The following is an 18,699-nucleotide window of genomic DNA, read 5'->3' as shown; positions in this document are numbered from 1 at the left end:
AGTCCAGTTGCTGTTTTGTAGCCTTTCCCTGGTGGTGGCCAAGAGAGCTGTGGCCTGTCATTGGGGTTCTGCAGAGAGCCCTACAGTACAGGAGAGGAGAAGTGCTATGGATATGTATGTACCTGCTGAAAAGATGACCTAGCTCAGCAGATGGTAGGGTAAATTTGCCTTCAAGGGATTTATTTAAGTACTCAATTTAGATTATTTATGTACTCAAATCGCAAGGTCAAGTAAATGATTTCCTTGAGTGAAAATGAATTCAAACAATTTTAGGGCTTCAATGCGGTAGTGTATAAGAATCACAGGTGAAAACATTGATTATCATGCAGATTATGAATCATAAGTGCAAAGGTATAAAGAAAAAATAGAACAAAGACAGGTGTATATAGAAAAATATTCACTTTTTATCTTGAGAAATCAAATCAGGGTACTATTTAAAAGAATACAAACAATGTGTCAAGAAGGTAATGGCATAAACTTGACGCCTTCACTATAACAATTGCTAACACTTTTCTTCTTAGTACAAATTAAAACAAATTTCAGAAGAGAATGTGTAGGTTGACCTTTCAGTCTCTACTTTTTCATATCTTAGACCATCTTCAGGACTGATAAATAGTACAGTTGACCCCTGAATTTTATCAGAATCTTGTGACTCAGATGAATGTCTCCTGAGATTTAGGACCCGACATGTATTAGTCTTAGTCTGTCCAAAAGACACGTGTTCAATCTGATGGGTGTCAGATATGAAAGGAGTATGTCATCTACTTTGAGTTCTCTTCCTACCACATTTATTACTTGAGCACTTCTCTCTCTCCTTTGCACGCTCTATACCCCTTGGAGCAACCTACCTTCGAAAATATGACGTGATGAAATAACGGTTCCACCATTTTTTAAATAAAACATATGGTGTTCTGAATTACAGGTTGTTGCACATTTTTCTTCAAGATGTTGTATTAAATACCCAGGAGCTCACTTAATTAATTCTATTAGCTTTGGAAACAATTCATGATTAATCCTACAAAGGAGTTGATTTCTTTCTTTCTAAGAATACTGGTCAAGGACCATTGTTTTTTGTATCTAACTGTACCCAGGTCGCTGATCATTATTGGGCTACCCCATTCTTTGTAATGGCTCTCTCGTACACAGGCAGAAATCAAAATTGGATCAAAGTATGCCATTTCAGTAGCGTTCTCAATAGCTTGTTTGATTTTCTGGAAGCCTTGATCGCATTCATGTGACCAAAGCAAAGAAACATTCTTTTTTTTATCAAGTCTCTTAATGGCGCTCTGACCGTGGCAATCTCTTACTTGTATCTAGAGCATAGGTGGCCATGCCAAGGAATGAGCGTAATATGGAAACATCTTATGAGGAACTGGCAGTTGATAGCTCTTGGACATTAGCTAGATTGGGTGTCATGCCCCCATTAAAAAAGATATGGGCAACAAATTTTAACATTGTCTTATGGAACTCCCATTTTTCAGTATTCAAAGTTAAACTGGCGCAAATGACGCACTTGCATGAGAGCTTTATCGTGCTCCTTCAGTGTAACTCCAAAAACGAATATGTCGTCACTATAATTGAAAGCATTCATGACAGGCTTTATGATACGTCGCATGACGTTTTGAAATAGCTCTGCAGCTAAGACACACCAAAACGTAGTCTTTTGTAATGGAAGAGACCATCATGGTGCTAATGTTTGCAGGCGCCACATTACTACTATCCAAATCATCCATGGGCATACAGGGAAATTCTGGATGAATTTAGTAGCTTCTGCACAAAGAGTGGATTGAAAATAAACATCATCAAAACTCAGTACATGGTGTTTAATCCATGTCGTACAACATGTGCCAAACCCACCTTGAATGGGTCCCCATTAGAGCAGGTCCATTTGTTTAATTACCTTGGCTTTACCCTGAACAAGAAGCTCAATTTGGTGCCACACATTTGAAAACGTAGGCTCAAACTGGAACAAAATGTTGGAGGGTTGCTGAAACTACACCGGAACTCCATTTTCAAACCAGTTACACCGGCAGGCCAAATATACACCCACCAGGCACTCGGTGCTGCCCTCTATGGCTCCGAGATCTGGGGGTCATTAGGACACAAAACCCCTAGAAACAGTTGAGAATAGGTTCCATAGGCAAGTGCTGAGCATTTCGGTCAGCACTCCGCTAGTCCCGTTAAGGATAGATTTGGAGCACAGGCCAATCCAAGAAAGAATCACTGTCGGACAAATAATGTAGTGGAGAAAATTATGGGCCACTCCAGAACTGCTGGGGTGGCCAGGGCCTAGAAGAGATACGTGGCCTGGCAATCTCCCCTGGATCAAATATGTCAGAGATACATTGCTAATTTTCGGGTTAGTCCACCCCTGGAAAAATCCGGGAAGGGGGTATTGATTACCAAATTGGAGCTGAAGAGGCTGTTTAGGAACTTTAAAACTGGTATGCTCATGTCGAGCCTGGCCCTGGGTGCTATGACGGATGCCTTTTTAAGGATAAAAGATTTTTATAAGACTGAGAAGTTCTTAGATAAATTTGAACCAAATCTGTCCAGAAAGCTGTATGTCCAGTTCAGGTATGGGTAATTACCTATTCGAACCATTACTTCGAAATGGGCAAGTGCTGATAGAGCGGGCTAGAGGGAATGCCCATCTTGTGACCTTGGTGAAGAAAACGGTGGTGCATGCTCTGTTCTTCTGTCCCCCTATAGAAGGCCCAGAGCTAAATGGATAATCCCCATTTGCAGAAACCTGTGCACTCCACACTGTGCAGAGGCATGCAGGATTTTATTGTCTTATACCAGCAGGCACATTGTTTTTGCAGTCTCCAGTTTCTTATTTGTAATGTGGCGAATGAGGAGGAAAAATTTACTAACAACGGCCGATAGATAGGACAGCACCCAGGCTTGACCGCTAAGGGAACCCCATATGGGGGTATTCTGTCAAGGTTAATGAGTTTAACAACTAATCATCCTGAACCAAATAATTGCTGAGAACACTGGTACTATGTATTGAGAAGATGGATTTCGTTTTTAGCTTTTTTTGATAATTATTGTATTTTTTTTTTAACTTGTAGCGTTACCTTTGTGCACAATGTGGGTTTATGTTTTATCAATTTTGTCTATTTTTATTGTATTTAATTGATGGCTGGAGGCCACTTTTATGTTTGGTATTATGTACATAGACACATGATTTTGTATGTTTAATATTTTATAATGCATGTCTCTTTTATGGCAATTGGCTGGAATAAAGAGTATTGACTGACTGACCAACGTGTATAGAAAATGTTGTAATGTAACTGGAATTCTTCTCGGGTTCCAACTGATGTTATCCTTTATTCAGATCAAGGCGATGAAATACCTTTGCTCCACTCGTGTTATCCTGTCGGCAGTATGCGGACCTGGATGTCGTTCTCTTTCAAAATGCCTTGTTCGCTTGACACATATCTGTGCGTATGCACACAGCTCCTTCACTGTCCTTTTTGGGTACTACCACTATGGGAGAAACCCATGTAATTGGACCATTGGAACGCTCAATGATATTGTGCTTGAGTAAGGATTCAAGTTCTTTCATCTGTCTTTGAGCAATAGGATGGATGTCCTCATTAACGTGACTTTCATAGTCTTGAGTTTTCACAACCCATAAAAAAAGGAAGGGAATTGACTTACTATTTCGTGATGAGCATTCATGTTATAGTTCACGGATATCAGTCGCATATCAGCAGCTATGCTGAAGCTGACTAAACAGGTGCTTGACTGACGCTGTACCTTGAAGTGCATGAATGGGTGCTTGTACTTTTGTTTTCTTGTGTGTCATCGTTTCTCAAAATGAACTTGACTTTTTAAGAGCGTCGATGCAGCCGACGTATACACTTACGTTTTCAATGGCATAAGCTGGGTAATGGAGACATTTCATTATATTTCTCAGCAGGCATATTATTTATTGACGCACTATTATCAATAACGAAAGGTATTGAACAGCCGTTTACTTTTAGTGTCATTTTCGGACAATGTGTGAATAACTTTGGTGCTTTATCATGTCGACTTTTCTATGACTAGTATGTTTCCTCAAAGGTTGTGTTGCAGGGAATCTGCTGAGTCACAGGACAATGCTTTGGACCATAGTATCATAGTAGGCAGGGACTGACATCCTACCACCTTAGTACCCATGAGCCCAGGACCGACTAGCCATAAAGTCTCACTTGTCCTCCTACTCACTCACAGAGAAGCAAGTGATTAGACACCCCAGAACACAATACTCCTGACTCTCTCCGAAATTGCGGTGGCATGACACACTCTTTCACTCTCGCATTCACAATAAGATCTGACAGACGCGAGAAAAGTTAAAAATATTTATTTTAGCTATTGTGCTCTAGTATGCAGTATACGTGCCACAATAAGTAAGAAGATGCCTAACACAGACGGTCAGCATAGTAAGTAATCCATGAATCATAAAAGGAGCTGCCTTGATATTTAAACAGGGTAAACTACCCCCCCCTCCCCTTCTACAGAAGCAAAGTAATTATATATCAAAAGATCTCTAGGTGTTTGCAGCGGACCCCGTACCTAAGCATGCACAGATGAAAGTTCTACATCTCCGGTGTAGTCGTGATCTCTTCTCTGAAAATCTCTCTCCAAGTGTGCATTTGCATGGCTGTGCATGCCTATATGACAAAGAGTACGGGTTCCCAAACAACAGCTGCATTCGCGTGTTTTGTCTAGGTGCTAGAGCCTGACCAAAACAGAATAACAAGGGGCATTGTTGTTTGACCTTGTCTATGGTGACTAAATCCCGGGACGGAACAGAAAGTAAAAACAACGGCAGGTTCTGTGGGAAACTACAGCGCGGCACACAGCAAAATACGTTTATATAGTAACGTGCACAAAGCAGAATGCAGACTGCAACATGCTCATGCTCACATAGGGAAAACAACAATGGGCCTGCACTGGATATATGACAGCAGCCAGTCCAATATGCACATGTTTTTCTGAGGTAAACATCAACATGTCACAACCATCTTTTTCACTTTCATTTGACATGAAGAACTGTTTGATGAAGATTTAGATGCTGATCGACTTCGTTTGGTTTTGATTTGCCTCAGCTGATGTTGTCGCTAGGCCTTATGGGCATGCATCAAACTTCACCTCTTCAGACAGCCATTTTGTCTTCACACCATGACACCAATTCTTTGCCTTGCAGACAGTTACAAAATCGTTCTGCTTTGCACAGCCTGTGCAGATCTGCCCAATGGGGGACATTTACCTTTGTGTGGAAACAAAAATCTACACCTGAAGCACAACTTTTTTTTCTGTTGAGAAATCACTCTGTACTTTAGCTTACTTATCACGTTCATGACTGACTCACTCTAGGCACCTCTGGTCTAAGTGTCAGCAGCTTGTCGATCAGCACGCTCTTCAGCTCTAGCAACCATGAAAACTCACTAAAAGAGTTTGTCTCAACATTTGTCGTCTGAATGAACCTTAGAAGCATCCATCAATCACTCTGATGCACATAGCTTCCTCATCAATAAATTAATTGAACTTACATTGTTTGATGATTGTATCCATTTTCTCAACAAATTAGTCGATGGTCTCACCAGCGTTCAAGCATTCTTCACTGAAGAATGTACCTTTCATAATCTACATTCAGCATTGGGTGGAACTTTAGATTCAAGGCTGCTTTGATTTGACTGTATGTAATTTTGTCAGCTTGCTGCATTTTCTTTGACTTTTTTTACACCATCACCAGCAAGATTCGTAAGCTACTAGACCATTTTCTTGTTACCTGCTTCTTCTATCACATCAATGAAATTATCAAATGTCTCTATCCAGGCAGACCATCTGTTGGCAATATTTAGCTTTTTGGTGACATAGAATGGTGGCATTGGTTTCAAAAAGGCAGCTGCAATGTAACCATTTATGAGATTGGCTGACACTGAGGGTGGAGTTCTCTCTGTAGTGTCATCCATGCCATCTATAAGGCCCTGTTCTGTGCTGGATTCTGAGTCATCTTGAACAGTCTGTGGAACCTCAACCTCCCTTTTGGCCTCCATGGGAGCTCTGTGTGTCCAGGAGACATTTGGAGTTGTCCTGAGCACACCCCTGGCTTCTTTGGTGGTGTGCTGCTTTGGGTATGGACTGCTCCGCAAGCACAAACCTGTGTGCTTCCTCTGGGGTTCCTTCCCCCAACACCATGGCACGAGGACTCTTATTCAGTTCTGGTAAGCAGATGACTGTTTCTTGTATTTAAATGTTGTTGCTTATAAGCACCTCTTTGTTCTGCCTAACACCCGATTGATCTCTGCCTCGCAACGCTTCTGCTTTCAGTGTTATTACTCCATATAATGTATAGCTTAAGAGTGTGTAGCAGTGCAGTATCTCTCTTTGGAGCCTTCCCAGCAGGTTTTCGGCCAACAATAGGCAGACTTCTAACCAGTGATTTGGTTATCTATACACTTGCTGGGGTTGCAGTTTGACTCCACATATGTCAAACATCGATTCTGCACTTCAATGGAAGTACACGTGGCACGCACAAGCTGTTTACTGAACCACGGCAAACTCTCTGGAAGAGCACTGTCCATTTTCGGGTTACTTATCCCCTATCCTGTCGCCAGTTGTAGCGTCCTCCTCAGCCCGGGTTCTCTGCAATGACTACGCCACACACAGAGCTTAATATAACACATCTTTATTCATCTGTGTGTAACCGCAAACTCAGAATTCCAAACCTGCATTGACTTCACTATGCTCTAATGCGGAGTTCTTCAATCTGTGGGGGGCGCCCCCCAGGGGGGCGCAACACCAACTCTGGGGGGGCACGCACTCGACACGAGGATCATACCTTTGTTAGTCTTTAACTGTCCCACGTCGCAAGTCTTCACCCATTTCAAATGGGATTTTTTTTTATTGGCGAGCTCTGGTAACAGAGGGCTGGAGGATCCTCCACCCTGATCCCTGGTTAATGCCATAACAGCAATAGTTTATCTTATATCTGAAACCCTACGCTGCCGTCAATACCCTGCGGAGTTACTTAAACTGTCTGGGAATGCACCTTGCATTCAGACAACTCGCTCCTCATTCTTGCCCTTCAGTTTCAAGCTCATCCTGCTCTCACAGCGATCACAATGCCCTCACACTAATCCGGATGCACTCACACCAATCACCCGCTTACCCTGTACTCACAGTGATCACTCTGCACTCACAATGCACTTGCGCTGTTCACCCTGTACCTCACCCTGTAGTCACACGAGCACCCTACTCACCCTGCACTCATGTGACACTTCACTCACCTGTCCCCTTTACTGCTCAATCTGCAATCTCCCTCAAATAAGAGCATCACTAATCATACATTTATTCGTCCCACTCTGCACTTACATCCGCACCCAAATCCATATGGTCACCTCCCGCACCCAGCAGTGACTCGTCTTACCCTACTCTCAAACTGTCGCATGGCTCACCGGGCACTCACATGGGCACTTTTGCCACCCACACAGCGCATAGGTTTAATTTGCCTGCTACAAAGAACGTGTGCCATGCAGATCAAAGAACTGAGGGTGAGTAAACAATGAGTAGTGCTATAAAAAACGAAATGTTTGCCCAAAAGGTGCTATAGAGAGATGAGGTGCATTGTTGGTGAGGGGTAGTGAGGAAATTCATGGAAGAGGAGGAAATAGGGGAGGGGCGCAAAAACAAACCTTTGCACTTTGTGCGACCAGTGCTAGGGCCAACCCTGGCTGGGAGTGTTAGCCCCCACCCGAAGTTCGGGTTTAGTTGCGCCCCCGTTCACAAGTATGTGCATGTCGTGCCCCATCGAGGTTTCCGTCCTGATAGAGGCTGCTCTGTTTTTACCCTGATGGCTGGAATAATTCCTAAACAAATTCTTGAAAATACCGTTTTGTTTCATTTCTTTTTAATGAGATTGATGTGAGAGAGCCTATTATTTGCTGAGAAATGTTTTTGTTTCATGCAACAACCATAAAAAAGTTTATTTTAGATCAAAACGGGTCCTCACATATGAGAAAACGGACGATATCACAGATAATATTCGCTGTAAAATTAGTGGTCTGCTGCTTTGTTACAACAGTAAAAACAGACATCGCTATCTCTTAATATTAGATGTAAACATTTTTAGAATTTCGACCATAGCGCCTGTGCAAAAGAGGGTATGGCAAGCTGAAAATGAATCATTTATTCTCAAAGCTGTTCTGAACAGGGGACCCCAAAATAGTATTGACCCGGGCAACTAAAAGACTTAACATGTCCCTGCCATCACAAAGTCTGTCAGATAACATTGCTCTGAAGTAAAATAGACAACATCATTAATTTATTATCAGTTCTATTTTTTTAAACATAAACCTGAAGTGTCCTAAACCCCCACTGCTTCAGGCAAGCAACTTATTGTACCACTAAGGAATTCTCAATTAGGTGTTCGCTCAGCGCCCTCTCTGTGGACTTTTACCTTTGTCTTCGGATTTGTAACTGGTTGGTGGGCAATTATCCCATTATAATGCTGCCTAAAACGTTTGTTAATGTTTTCTAGAGAAGAATTGTTTCTCGTGTACCAACTCTGAGCTAGGGAGTGCTCGAAAAGTCTGATAACACGGTCTCCTTTACAGTCACTGTTTTGGCTGTAAATGTCTGCAGAATATTCAGCTTTGAGAGAAACTGCTCTCAAAACTCCCTTGCCTTTCAGCTCGTCCTATTTATGTGAGATTGGGTTCTCAGCACTTGCGGTATTAAAGACTAAGTACAGTTCAAGACTGGATGTGGAGCTCAACCTGAGGATGACAGTAGCAAAAATCCATCCAGAAATTGACAGTCTATGTGGCTAGAATCCTTCACACCCGTCACATTTACGTTGGTTGTGTTATTATTAATGTATGTCATGTGTAAAACAAAGCATTCTAGTAAAAACAATTCGCACACATTTTATCTTGGAAAATTGTGTTTTGAGCTGTGTAATAAGCCTCTGTCATTTAACCACACCCATTCACCTGCAGTTTACTAAACGCTCTTATTGTGTTGAACATTGTTTGCCGGATATGGCCCGTGACATTCACGTGGTGGTCGTTTATGTACTGTACCAGATTCTTGAAATTTCTGTCTTGTGAGGGAGGTTTACCATCTAAAATAAATCAGCTGGGGGGGCTCAACCTACAATAGTTTGAAGACCTCTGCTCTAATGCTTAGGTCACAGTTCCACGAAGTCCATCAGAAGCCACAAGCATTCCTTCATTGCAAACTCACACAACACCCATCTCCCCAAAATTGACTGTAGCAGGCACAGGCAATCTTCGGGAGAAAAAGAAAGCGAGAGAGGGAGGGGGAACGGAGAGAGAAAGCGATCAGAGAGGGAGGCAAAAAAGAAAGGAAGGAGAGCAGAGAATGGATGAATGGGAAAATAGTGATTGTGCAAGGAGAAGAAGGGAGCAGGCTGGTTTGAACATTTCTGCCATGGCTAATATTAACTTCAAGTTCAGTCTGGTCCTGGTGCCCTGTTTGACTGTGGGGACTTTTGGACTTTGCTAAAAGTGATTTTTTGTGTTGTGATGTAAAACAATGGATAAGTATGCATTATTAACATTCATAAAAAAAAGGCATTAACGGCCAAACAAGATACTCAAACTGGTCAACATATTAAAAAACGTTAACTTCTAACTAGAGAGGCGTCTCAGTCTCTATAACATGAGCTGATTTTTTTCATAATAATGACACCTCATGCCAACAAGCAAAACAAAAAGTAAATTTGCCCAACTACTGTGAAGCCTTCCTAAAATAACATTTGTGCAGCTGTGATAATCTAGCCACGAGCAGCAGAACTGTATTGTGTTTAGATCTTAGGCAAGAAACAGACTACATTTTCAAATAATGTGCATATAATTGTACTTTGTATGGCTCGGCAGTGTAAGATAAACTGTCCCTTTTTCTCCCTAGCGCTACCTGGAAATGAGTTGCTGATGACTGAAGCAAGTGCTTTGTTCTACCTATGAACTCGCATTTTGAATTAAATTTTCGTTTTGCGCTGTCATGTGTAGATCTCACCTACAAATAGCATGCTGAATGCTATCTCTGAATCAAAAAACAAAACTCACAGCCACTTCAAGCCATCCTATTAATTACCATTCATCGGCTACCTTGCCACTCTCATTTGCTTGCTTCTTATTTTATTGCTCTCTTTGCTCTTGAGTTTGTCGCTCTCCGGGAGCATAGCTTTTGAATAGATAACTTGTATTCTTCCACTACACTCATTCAGGGACCCACACTGTTCAATGTGTTTCAGCACACCATGAAGTGTAAGTGTTTTCTTTCTCTTTCCGTTGTATAAAGCTTCCACTCTCAAATACGGCCCAAGCACTCCGCACTACTCCATCCTCCCCCAACCCAGTCCCGGATTACCAAATAGGCAAAGTAGGCACCGGCCTATGGGCTCCACTCCTTTCAGGGGCCCTGTGGCAACAGATCATAATAACATTGATTTGATATTGAAAGACAATTGCAATCAAGCTTTCTTAAATATTGATTCCAAAAGATAGAAAAAAATTCATCAACTTAAAGAAACGAAAACTTTACATTAAAGACTCTATATAGAAAATACTGTATTAATGTAATGTACCCATTTGATAACTTAAAGTACACAAACCAGAGACATCAGATTCACGTAACAGTTTGTCTATTAAAAGCTCATTTTCTGTCAGATGTCAGTTTGAAAAAAGAATTCGGTACATTGGGTATTAGGAAATAATTTGCGAGGAGGGCCCTGAATTTCGACTGCCTAGGGGCCTCCACGGGGTTTAATCCCGCACTGCCCCAACCCCGAGATTATGCATTGCTTGCCCACCATGCTTTTTATTTTTTATTCCTCTTTCCAACCTCAAGCTCCTTTGTTTCTCGCTGCCCGCTTCCCCTTCCTTCTCCCCTTGCTCCTCTGTAACTCCCAAGCTTGACGATGCCATTGGTGTTTTGCCCTTTTTGTGTTCTGTCTGGACCATCCTCTGTGCCACCTTTTATGCTGAATGCTCCTTTTGCACTAACTTCTATTCATCCATGGGCTTGTTATAGGGGTCTAAGAGATTCTGAAAAAAATACTAATATTTCCCTTTTATCTGTTCTTTAGATCATCATTATCAACATCCTCAGTCTTGGTAAATTGATTTATTTCTGTCCATCGTAGCACTGAACGCCAAACTTAAAAATACGTTTCTGAGGCATTTACATCTCACAACATTTCCTTGATCATCTTTACTTTTTTTCCAGAATTTGTTGCCTTTTCTTCAAACTTGAAATAGTTCCATTAGTTCTGCTCTGTTGCCAAAGCAGTTTGCATTAATTAATAAAACATGTGGATCTTGCCCTGTATTGTGTATTTCCTTCCAAACATATCATCCCTTTTGGGCAGTATAGGAGTGCCGATACTAGCCTATGCCTACTTTGTGGCCACCTTCTTTGTTTTTATTCGGGAATGGCTTCAGATTCATGTGACTTTTGATGCCGTTATCTCCATCCTCTGTGACTGACTTGAATTTTATAGAACTTATCCAGGCTTGTGTGGCTCTCTGGGTGCATTGCAGACTAGTCACTCATTGTTTCTCTGTGAACGGATGTAATTTCTACTGAAGATAAGCGCCTATTTAACTACTAAGTGGTGCTTGGGTCATCCTTATTACCAGTGGCAGCTGCTACAAAACAGGGGTGGTGGGGGAGCAGAATGAAAAAAAAATGTGCACTTACCTGGGTACTGCTGCCACTGCTCCTCCGTCCTCCCTCTTACGAGGTTCGGCACTCAGACAGTGACTGGGTGACTGTAATGTTCTTCACCCAGGCTGCGCAATACAGCCGGGTGGAGAAATGCTAAGTTCCCATGACTGTTTGGTTGACCCATGACGGCCAGCCAAACCATTATGCGCACTCAGAGAGTGCCCAGCACTACCCCCCCTGCTCTGGACAGCCCAGTCCCACCCCGCCCTGCACCTAAGCCAGTACAGAAAACGAAGATGATAATAACATTGCGTTATCATTTTATTTTTTAACTGCTCTGAGAGCAGTGGTACAGCACTCGTACGCCTCAGCGGAGGAGCCGCCACTCCTAATTGCACATCGTATGACCGCTGATCATTCACACCTTCGATTATTGCTATGTTTTCTTTGGCTCTATGACCATTTATATGAATATATTATCCATCATTTGTGGAATTTTGGTGCCTCCATAGTCACCCTTCCATATATGTTCCTACATTGTGCCTGCTAGATTTCCTGATATTACTGTAATTTCCTTCCAATCCAGGGCTCTTTGTCATATGTGCCGCTGGCGAACCTTCACCACACTTTGTTTTCCACATTCAGCAGTTTGCCATGTATCTGCAGGAGATTGTCCCTCTTCTGCATCATTCCTACTATGCAGGATATCTGCCTACCTCTTCCAGCCAGAAGCCCATTTGGGAGCCCTGGAGTACAGCCTTAAGTTCTGATTTTCACGCATAGCAGTGCGACACAGTCCGAGAAAGCCAACTCTCAGTTCACATCCCAGTCATTTCCAGGCCCTGTCCCACCTCACGAGTGACTTAGATGGCAGTGCCAAGGTGTGCCACTTGTCTTTACATTTGTGTCACACCTTCTTCCTAGAAGACCACAAACCCCTGCTAAGTCCTGTGAATCCTTAAGGTGGGATGTATGACGTTACAACGCATACTTTTACCACGCATACCTTTACAACGCGGTATTTACAACGAATACCGTTACAACGCATAGCGCTTAGAGGTGCTGGATAGTGGTAAGTATAATTTTCTATTCCAACTCCAGTCCCCGTGGACACTAGGGAAGGTGTTGGATAGAAAATTAAACGTATTACTTACCCTAGAGCGCCCCCCAGCGCAATGCGTTGTAATGGTATGCGTGGTAATACCTGCGTTGTAATGGTAGTGCGTTGTAAAAATGTCGTTGTAAACGTTGCATACCCTTAAGGTGAGCAAATATTTTTTTTTTAATAAGTAGGTAATACTGCTGTGGTACTTTACATACTACAAAATGCAGTTTGTGAATTGCGCCCATAGTTTAAACACACAATAATGACACAAAAAGGGATAAAGAAGTTAAAGAAAACACATAGCCAAAATAGAGTATTGGAAACCAGCCATTGCATTGAAGAGTTCTTTTTTCTAGTCAGGTGTGCATATAGATCTGGCAAAATGACATCACTCACCAGGAGTCGGTGGCTGAAGTGGGATGACCTATTGCCCTGTGCTGTGGTGACCGGAAGAAAACGTCAATAAAAGTTGAACAGACCAATGAATAAAAAGAGCTCAACTAAAGCCTATGTATGCATTTTTTATTTAATATATTTTTATTAAATAATGCTGGTGAGACTGATAAAACATCTTTAGGCGAGATCAAAACAGTTCGGGAAGAAAACTGTCGCTCGCACACTTGCAAACCTTGCTCCTTACCATCAGGTTGAACTGTAACCATCCGCTTCTGATTATTTGATCGAAGGTAAAGCTTTCCTGGATTTCATTTGTTCCCTCAAAAAGTTGCATGGCCAGTTTTATTTGTAAACCGTAGCTAACTAACTCTGCTGTTTGTCAGAGTAGATCCATTATCTCACATGCTAATATTTCGCCCCAGCATGCCCAGGCCGCTGCGCCAAAGCCCTCCCCTACCATTCTCCTGAATTTGACTGGTATATTTGTTTTGAGTTTAGCCTGTGGCAGTATGGTTTGAACAGAAATAGTTTTCCAGGAACACTGGAAACACGGCCAAAAGACATTTGCTCCTCAAACCTAGATAATGCCACTAAGTCAAGAGACTTTAGAACACGTGGTATAGCTAGCCCACGTGTTCAAGTATTGTGTGAAGTGCAGACAAGTACATATTGCAACATTTCACGAATTTTACTTACTTTTCGAGTTTAATGGAACGAACGTTTGAGACTTTATCCAACCCTAGTTTTAGTGCACGGCTTCCATTTTGTTTCCTTTTAGTATACATCCAGCACTCAGCATTGTTTTGCATTGACAGGGCCGTGAACATAAGCTCGGATTGTCGAACAAGTAATCAAAGCTCGTAGCCTATTAATATCCCTTCAGTTTGGCTGGTGTTTGTGTACAAGTTATCTATTTCACTTAGTGAAAATGTACAAATGTTGTTACACAAGGGTGACATGTTTGCAACAGCTGGTATAGAATTATTTATTTGGAATATATATGGTTTTATGTTAAATAACTCACGACCTTCTTTTCCATTTTGTTTTCAGAATTTTTTCAAGCAATTCAAGGAAATGGCAGCTGTTCTTGAAACCGTGTAACCAATTCTTCCAGGCATATTAAATCCCAGTTGCACCTTTTGTGATTTATGTTTTTTTTCTATTAAGCATTTATTTGTTCTGAAGGCTCAGCTTTTAACCCTGTGCTTTATTTGTACTGTATGTTCAAATAAATATCCATAAAAATTGTACATTTTTTGATGATGCTTGAATTTCTTCCATTTCATATATTTTCATCAGGTGATTGATTATGTTGACTTAATAACAATTTTCAGGATATTGTAGTTTGTTTGTATATGTCTCTGGCCATTTTTTCATGAACATTCATAGGCCAAATTTATAAAGCACCTTTCTGTAAGTGTGACGTATTCCTGACCTAGGTATTACTTATCCCTCTATTTTGAGAGGTCAGTCATAATGACTGAAAAACAGTTTGTTCATTGGGCCCTCTGTTTGTTTAAGCAAGGAGGGTATTTGTTTGATCCCTGTAGATTTAGTGCAAGGGTTTGTGTTGCCCTATGAAGAATAATAAATTGCTTCTGGAATTAGTACAAGTTTGATGCTTTTAATGACAAATTGGGCACTCCTTGTTAGTGGTGCTCTATGAAGATATATCTTCTATTACCTTAGCCTTGGACCAGCCCTGTCAGTTCCACCAAGAACAAACAAATGTATGTTCAGCTCTCTACTGGTATTCTGCTTTCCTGGATGGCCCAGACTTGACAGCTGCTTGACCCTCAAACACACATTACCCTTGTGATTGCAGAACAATTCTTACCTCGTTTGTGTTTTCTAGCCATTTTGAATTCATTTAGTTTTACTTTGCCTTTAGTAGTAGAACTAAACATGCGTGTTTAATGTACGAAGGCGTGATGCCGAAACGCGTCCTGTTTAATTTGATTGTGTAATAAACCTTTGAATCCTGGATGTTGAGTTCTGGAGTGCCGTCCATTCTTTTGCCGCAGTAAAGGAATTTGGAGCGTTGATTTTATATATATATATATATATATATATATATATAATGTTCCATCACCAAACAGCCGCCGCCGAAAGTGAAGAGGCCACAGCAGGAGAACCAGTGGGAACAACCTTTATTCAGTCCACAGCAGGTAAGGAAGTAGTACACACCCGCTATCAGGCAAATGCATTTCGGCTATAGATTTAGCCTTCCTCAGCGCCACGGGTGTCGGTGTGTCAGATGGCGGCAGAATTTAACTGACAAAATGTCACGCCCCACCTGATTAGACCAGCTTATATAATATGTATAGTTCAAACATGTCCATCCCCTTTTCTCTAATGTTTTGGAATCTTAATTTTTTTTTCTCCATTTGTATGTAATTTATTCTCCTCTCGGTGGTTACCTAGTTAGCGATAGAGGTGAGAGTTTTACAACTTTTATAAGAATAAAATTTGTATTTTAGACAACTAAACGTGTGTCTGTGTTTTGCTGCAAAATGGAGTGCGTATTTTTACTGTCTGCAATCAAACTTTATTATTCTGTAAATTTGATCTCTAGAATTTTACATATTGTTAAATCTACTGCTCTTGCATCTTGTACTTTTAACATTCTCCAATCTCGTCAATTTTGTCAGCCATGGTGGATAGACTTCACAGATCCATGACTTCGAGGTGTGAATTGACGCAGCAGCACTGTTTGTTAGGAAATATTGTCAGGCCCAAGAAAAGTATGATGTTTTACCACTTCTTACAGCTGGCCTTGGTACTGGCCCGGTGGCAGGTCCCCATTACCTGGATGAGGCTGTGGTGGCCCAGTGGGTCCAGGAGGTCTCGGAGTGGTCTGTCTGAGGAGGTGAGAACTGATGACACATTTCAGGCAGTCCTGGAGACTTGGGGGCGCTTTGTGGATGCTTTTTAGGGGACACAGGCAGTGTGTCTGACACTGGTGGTACTGAGAGGGATATGTCCTTGTCCGACGGGGGGGAGCATGGAGCAGAATTAGAGACACTTACAATTGATCTGAGTTACTGTGTTAGATGTTGACTATGGCACTACCATTATGTGCTGCATTGTATGATTAATAGCTTGAAGGCAGTCTTTTAACCATAAACCCGGTATTTGGAAAGCACGAACAAATCAAGGCTCTGGGGGCCGTCTGGAAGATTAAGCGAGCTATTGCCCAGAGTCACATGGTGCAGGGCTGAGCTGCCGCCGGAGATCGAACCATGAGCCCTGTGCTCCAGAGTCAGCTGCCCTGGCCGCTGCGCCACACCTCTACCCTACCATATTGTAATTAATATTAAAATGATTTCTTGTGGACTATGTACAATGTTGTTTGTTCCCTGTTGGAAAAAACAATAAAAGTTTGTTGAAAAAACATTATCCAATCTCTCCCCACAACCTGGTTTGCCGGGTCAGGTGGCTCAGTGGATTAATGCGTCCACTGCAGGGGCCTGTGTTCGACCTCATGGTCACAGGTTCAAATCCCAGTGTGTCCACTCAGCTTTTCATCCATCTTAGTTGATAAAATGAGTACCATTGAGTTGTGTAACAATAAACATCCGCTATTCAGCGCCAAGATGCCTAAGCGGGAATGTGCGCTTTACAGATACACGTCATGTTATGTTATTTATCTTCTTCAGTTTTATTTGTGTTTCACTTTATGAAGTTATATAAACGCAGAGTGAGAATGACAATGTTATGGTTATTATTGTCATAGCAGTACCAGTTAAATACGTACCAAAAGAGAAAAAAAAGTAGGAAGCGGACATACACCTCCAACTGTGCATCACGTTACTCAGGACCATGTAATCCCTTTGCCCCGCCAGAGTCCCTGTAGGTATCTTGCAATGGGAAGCTTGCATTACTCTAACTGACACTTGGTTTTGTGGCAAGGAATAACCAGGACCACTGGAATAATGCAGCAGGGCAGGGCCAAATATGCAGCAGGGTTGAGTACATTATACAGCATAATGCAACACATTTTGTGATGGTATTACTTCATTATTTTGTAAATTTTACACTTAGTAGCTATGTCCAGGCATTGGTTACTTCTCATTAGTACCAGTTTAACACCCAAATATAGCATTAAACAACAGAAAGGCGACCAGTCAAGCTTTGCAAAGGGCTTTCCACTGCTCTGCAACAAGTGTTGCTGCCTTTTTGACTTCTGAACCGTTTGAGTTTGAAACAAAATTTGTATTTTTGTTAAGGACTGCAGATTATGCAGCAGATGACGGATTATGTTGCAAATGCGGCAAATCTATAATTATGTGAAAAACGCCACAGCCGCATAATTGCATACTTCCAGTGGCCCTTGGCATAACCCTTTTCTGTAGCTTAGAGCACACATACTAGGCTAGATTTTCAAACGCAACTCTAAGCAACTCTGTCTTCGGTTTTCCATGCATCCCTGGTCCAGCAATACAGTATCCACTCCTCCATATGCGTGCAACAGAGGAAAACAGATACACAAATGATAAGCAGAGGATCAAACAACTCTGCAAACTAAGGAAATCCACACTGTTGCGGTTTTTTCATTAATTTTAACAAGTTTTTAAAAAGCGAGAACACAAGTCCCATTGATGAGGACTGACTGAGTGTTTTATGAGTAAAAAGCATAAGAAGCAACACAATATTATGGCATAGCAGGCATAAACCAAAGGGTTTATATGCTGCCTGAGTAATAACTAGTGATTGAGTTTAACCACGCATTTCACCCATCACTTCGTTCTACATGAATGTTTAAAGCAATATTATGTGATTAGCCAGCAGACAAAGGCCTTAACAGCTGACAAGATCCCACCCAAAGGTTTTGGAAACAAAGCAGGAGGGGGAGAATTCCTGCATGTGATTTCCCTGATGAAATTAGGCATTGCAGTCATCTTTGTTTCAAGATGACACTAAAAACTCGTTTGGAATCTGTGCCCAATGCTTCTTAGCTGGTGTGGGCACATTGCAGCTACATAAGCTGTTGATTTAGTTCTAATTTTTGAGACACTGAGTACCACTTTTCATCTTATCCTGACCGGGCCCTCTAAACGTTCGCCCTTACATGCTGATTTTGCTCCCTTACTTTGCAAAGCACCCATCTCTCCTCCTATCACACACATTCCAACCTGCCTCCGCCCTTCCTCCTTTTCTCTGACACAGAATTAAAAACAAAACACACAAACTAACACGTGTCCAGCATCCACCATCACCTTCTCCCTGACCCAGACCTTTTGTCTTTCTCTGTACACTCCACTCTGTTCCTTTCAGTGTCACTCTGCTGTTTACTCAAACTTTGGGGACAGAATGAATCTGATCAAGGGGCTACTAGTGAGGGTGTATGTTGCATGGCAAAGGGAACTTTGGAAAACGGCTACTGCTTTCTGCCACTGTCACAGTTTTGCATCCTCTCTTGTTTGTATCTGCTTGAAACGTCAGGCGTGCCTAATGTGTACTCGTGGAGTGCAGTTGTACCTGTGGGCAGATGACACTCATCTGGC

At 41.8% G+C, this 18,699-nt stretch overlaps 1 protein-coding gene across 1 annotated transcript in view; it reads left to right on the top strand.

The window, feature by feature from the left end:
- The window catches only part of COMMD6 (COMM domain containing 6), a 118,905-nt gene extending 104,463 nt beyond the window's left edge, over positions 1 to 14,442 (top strand). The window contains exon 7 of the mRNA XM_078657432.1: positions 14,243 to 14,442. Coding sequence (XP_078513558.1) covers positions 14,243 to 14,293 — 51 coding nt within the window. The 3' untranslated portion in view covers positions 14,294 to 14,442. The remainder of the gene's footprint in view (positions 1 to 14,242) is intronic.
- Positions 14,443 to 18,699: the final 4,257 nt, after the last annotated feature.

The sequence above is a fragment of the Lissotriton helveticus genome, chromosome 8, assembly GCF_964261635.1.
Source record: "Lissotriton helveticus chromosome 8, aLisHel1.1, whole genome shotgun sequence".
Taxonomy (NCBI): Eukaryota; Metazoa; Chordata; class Amphibia; order Caudata; family Salamandridae; genus Lissotriton; species Lissotriton helveticus.
This window is presented reverse-complemented; position numbering and strand designations above follow the sequence as displayed.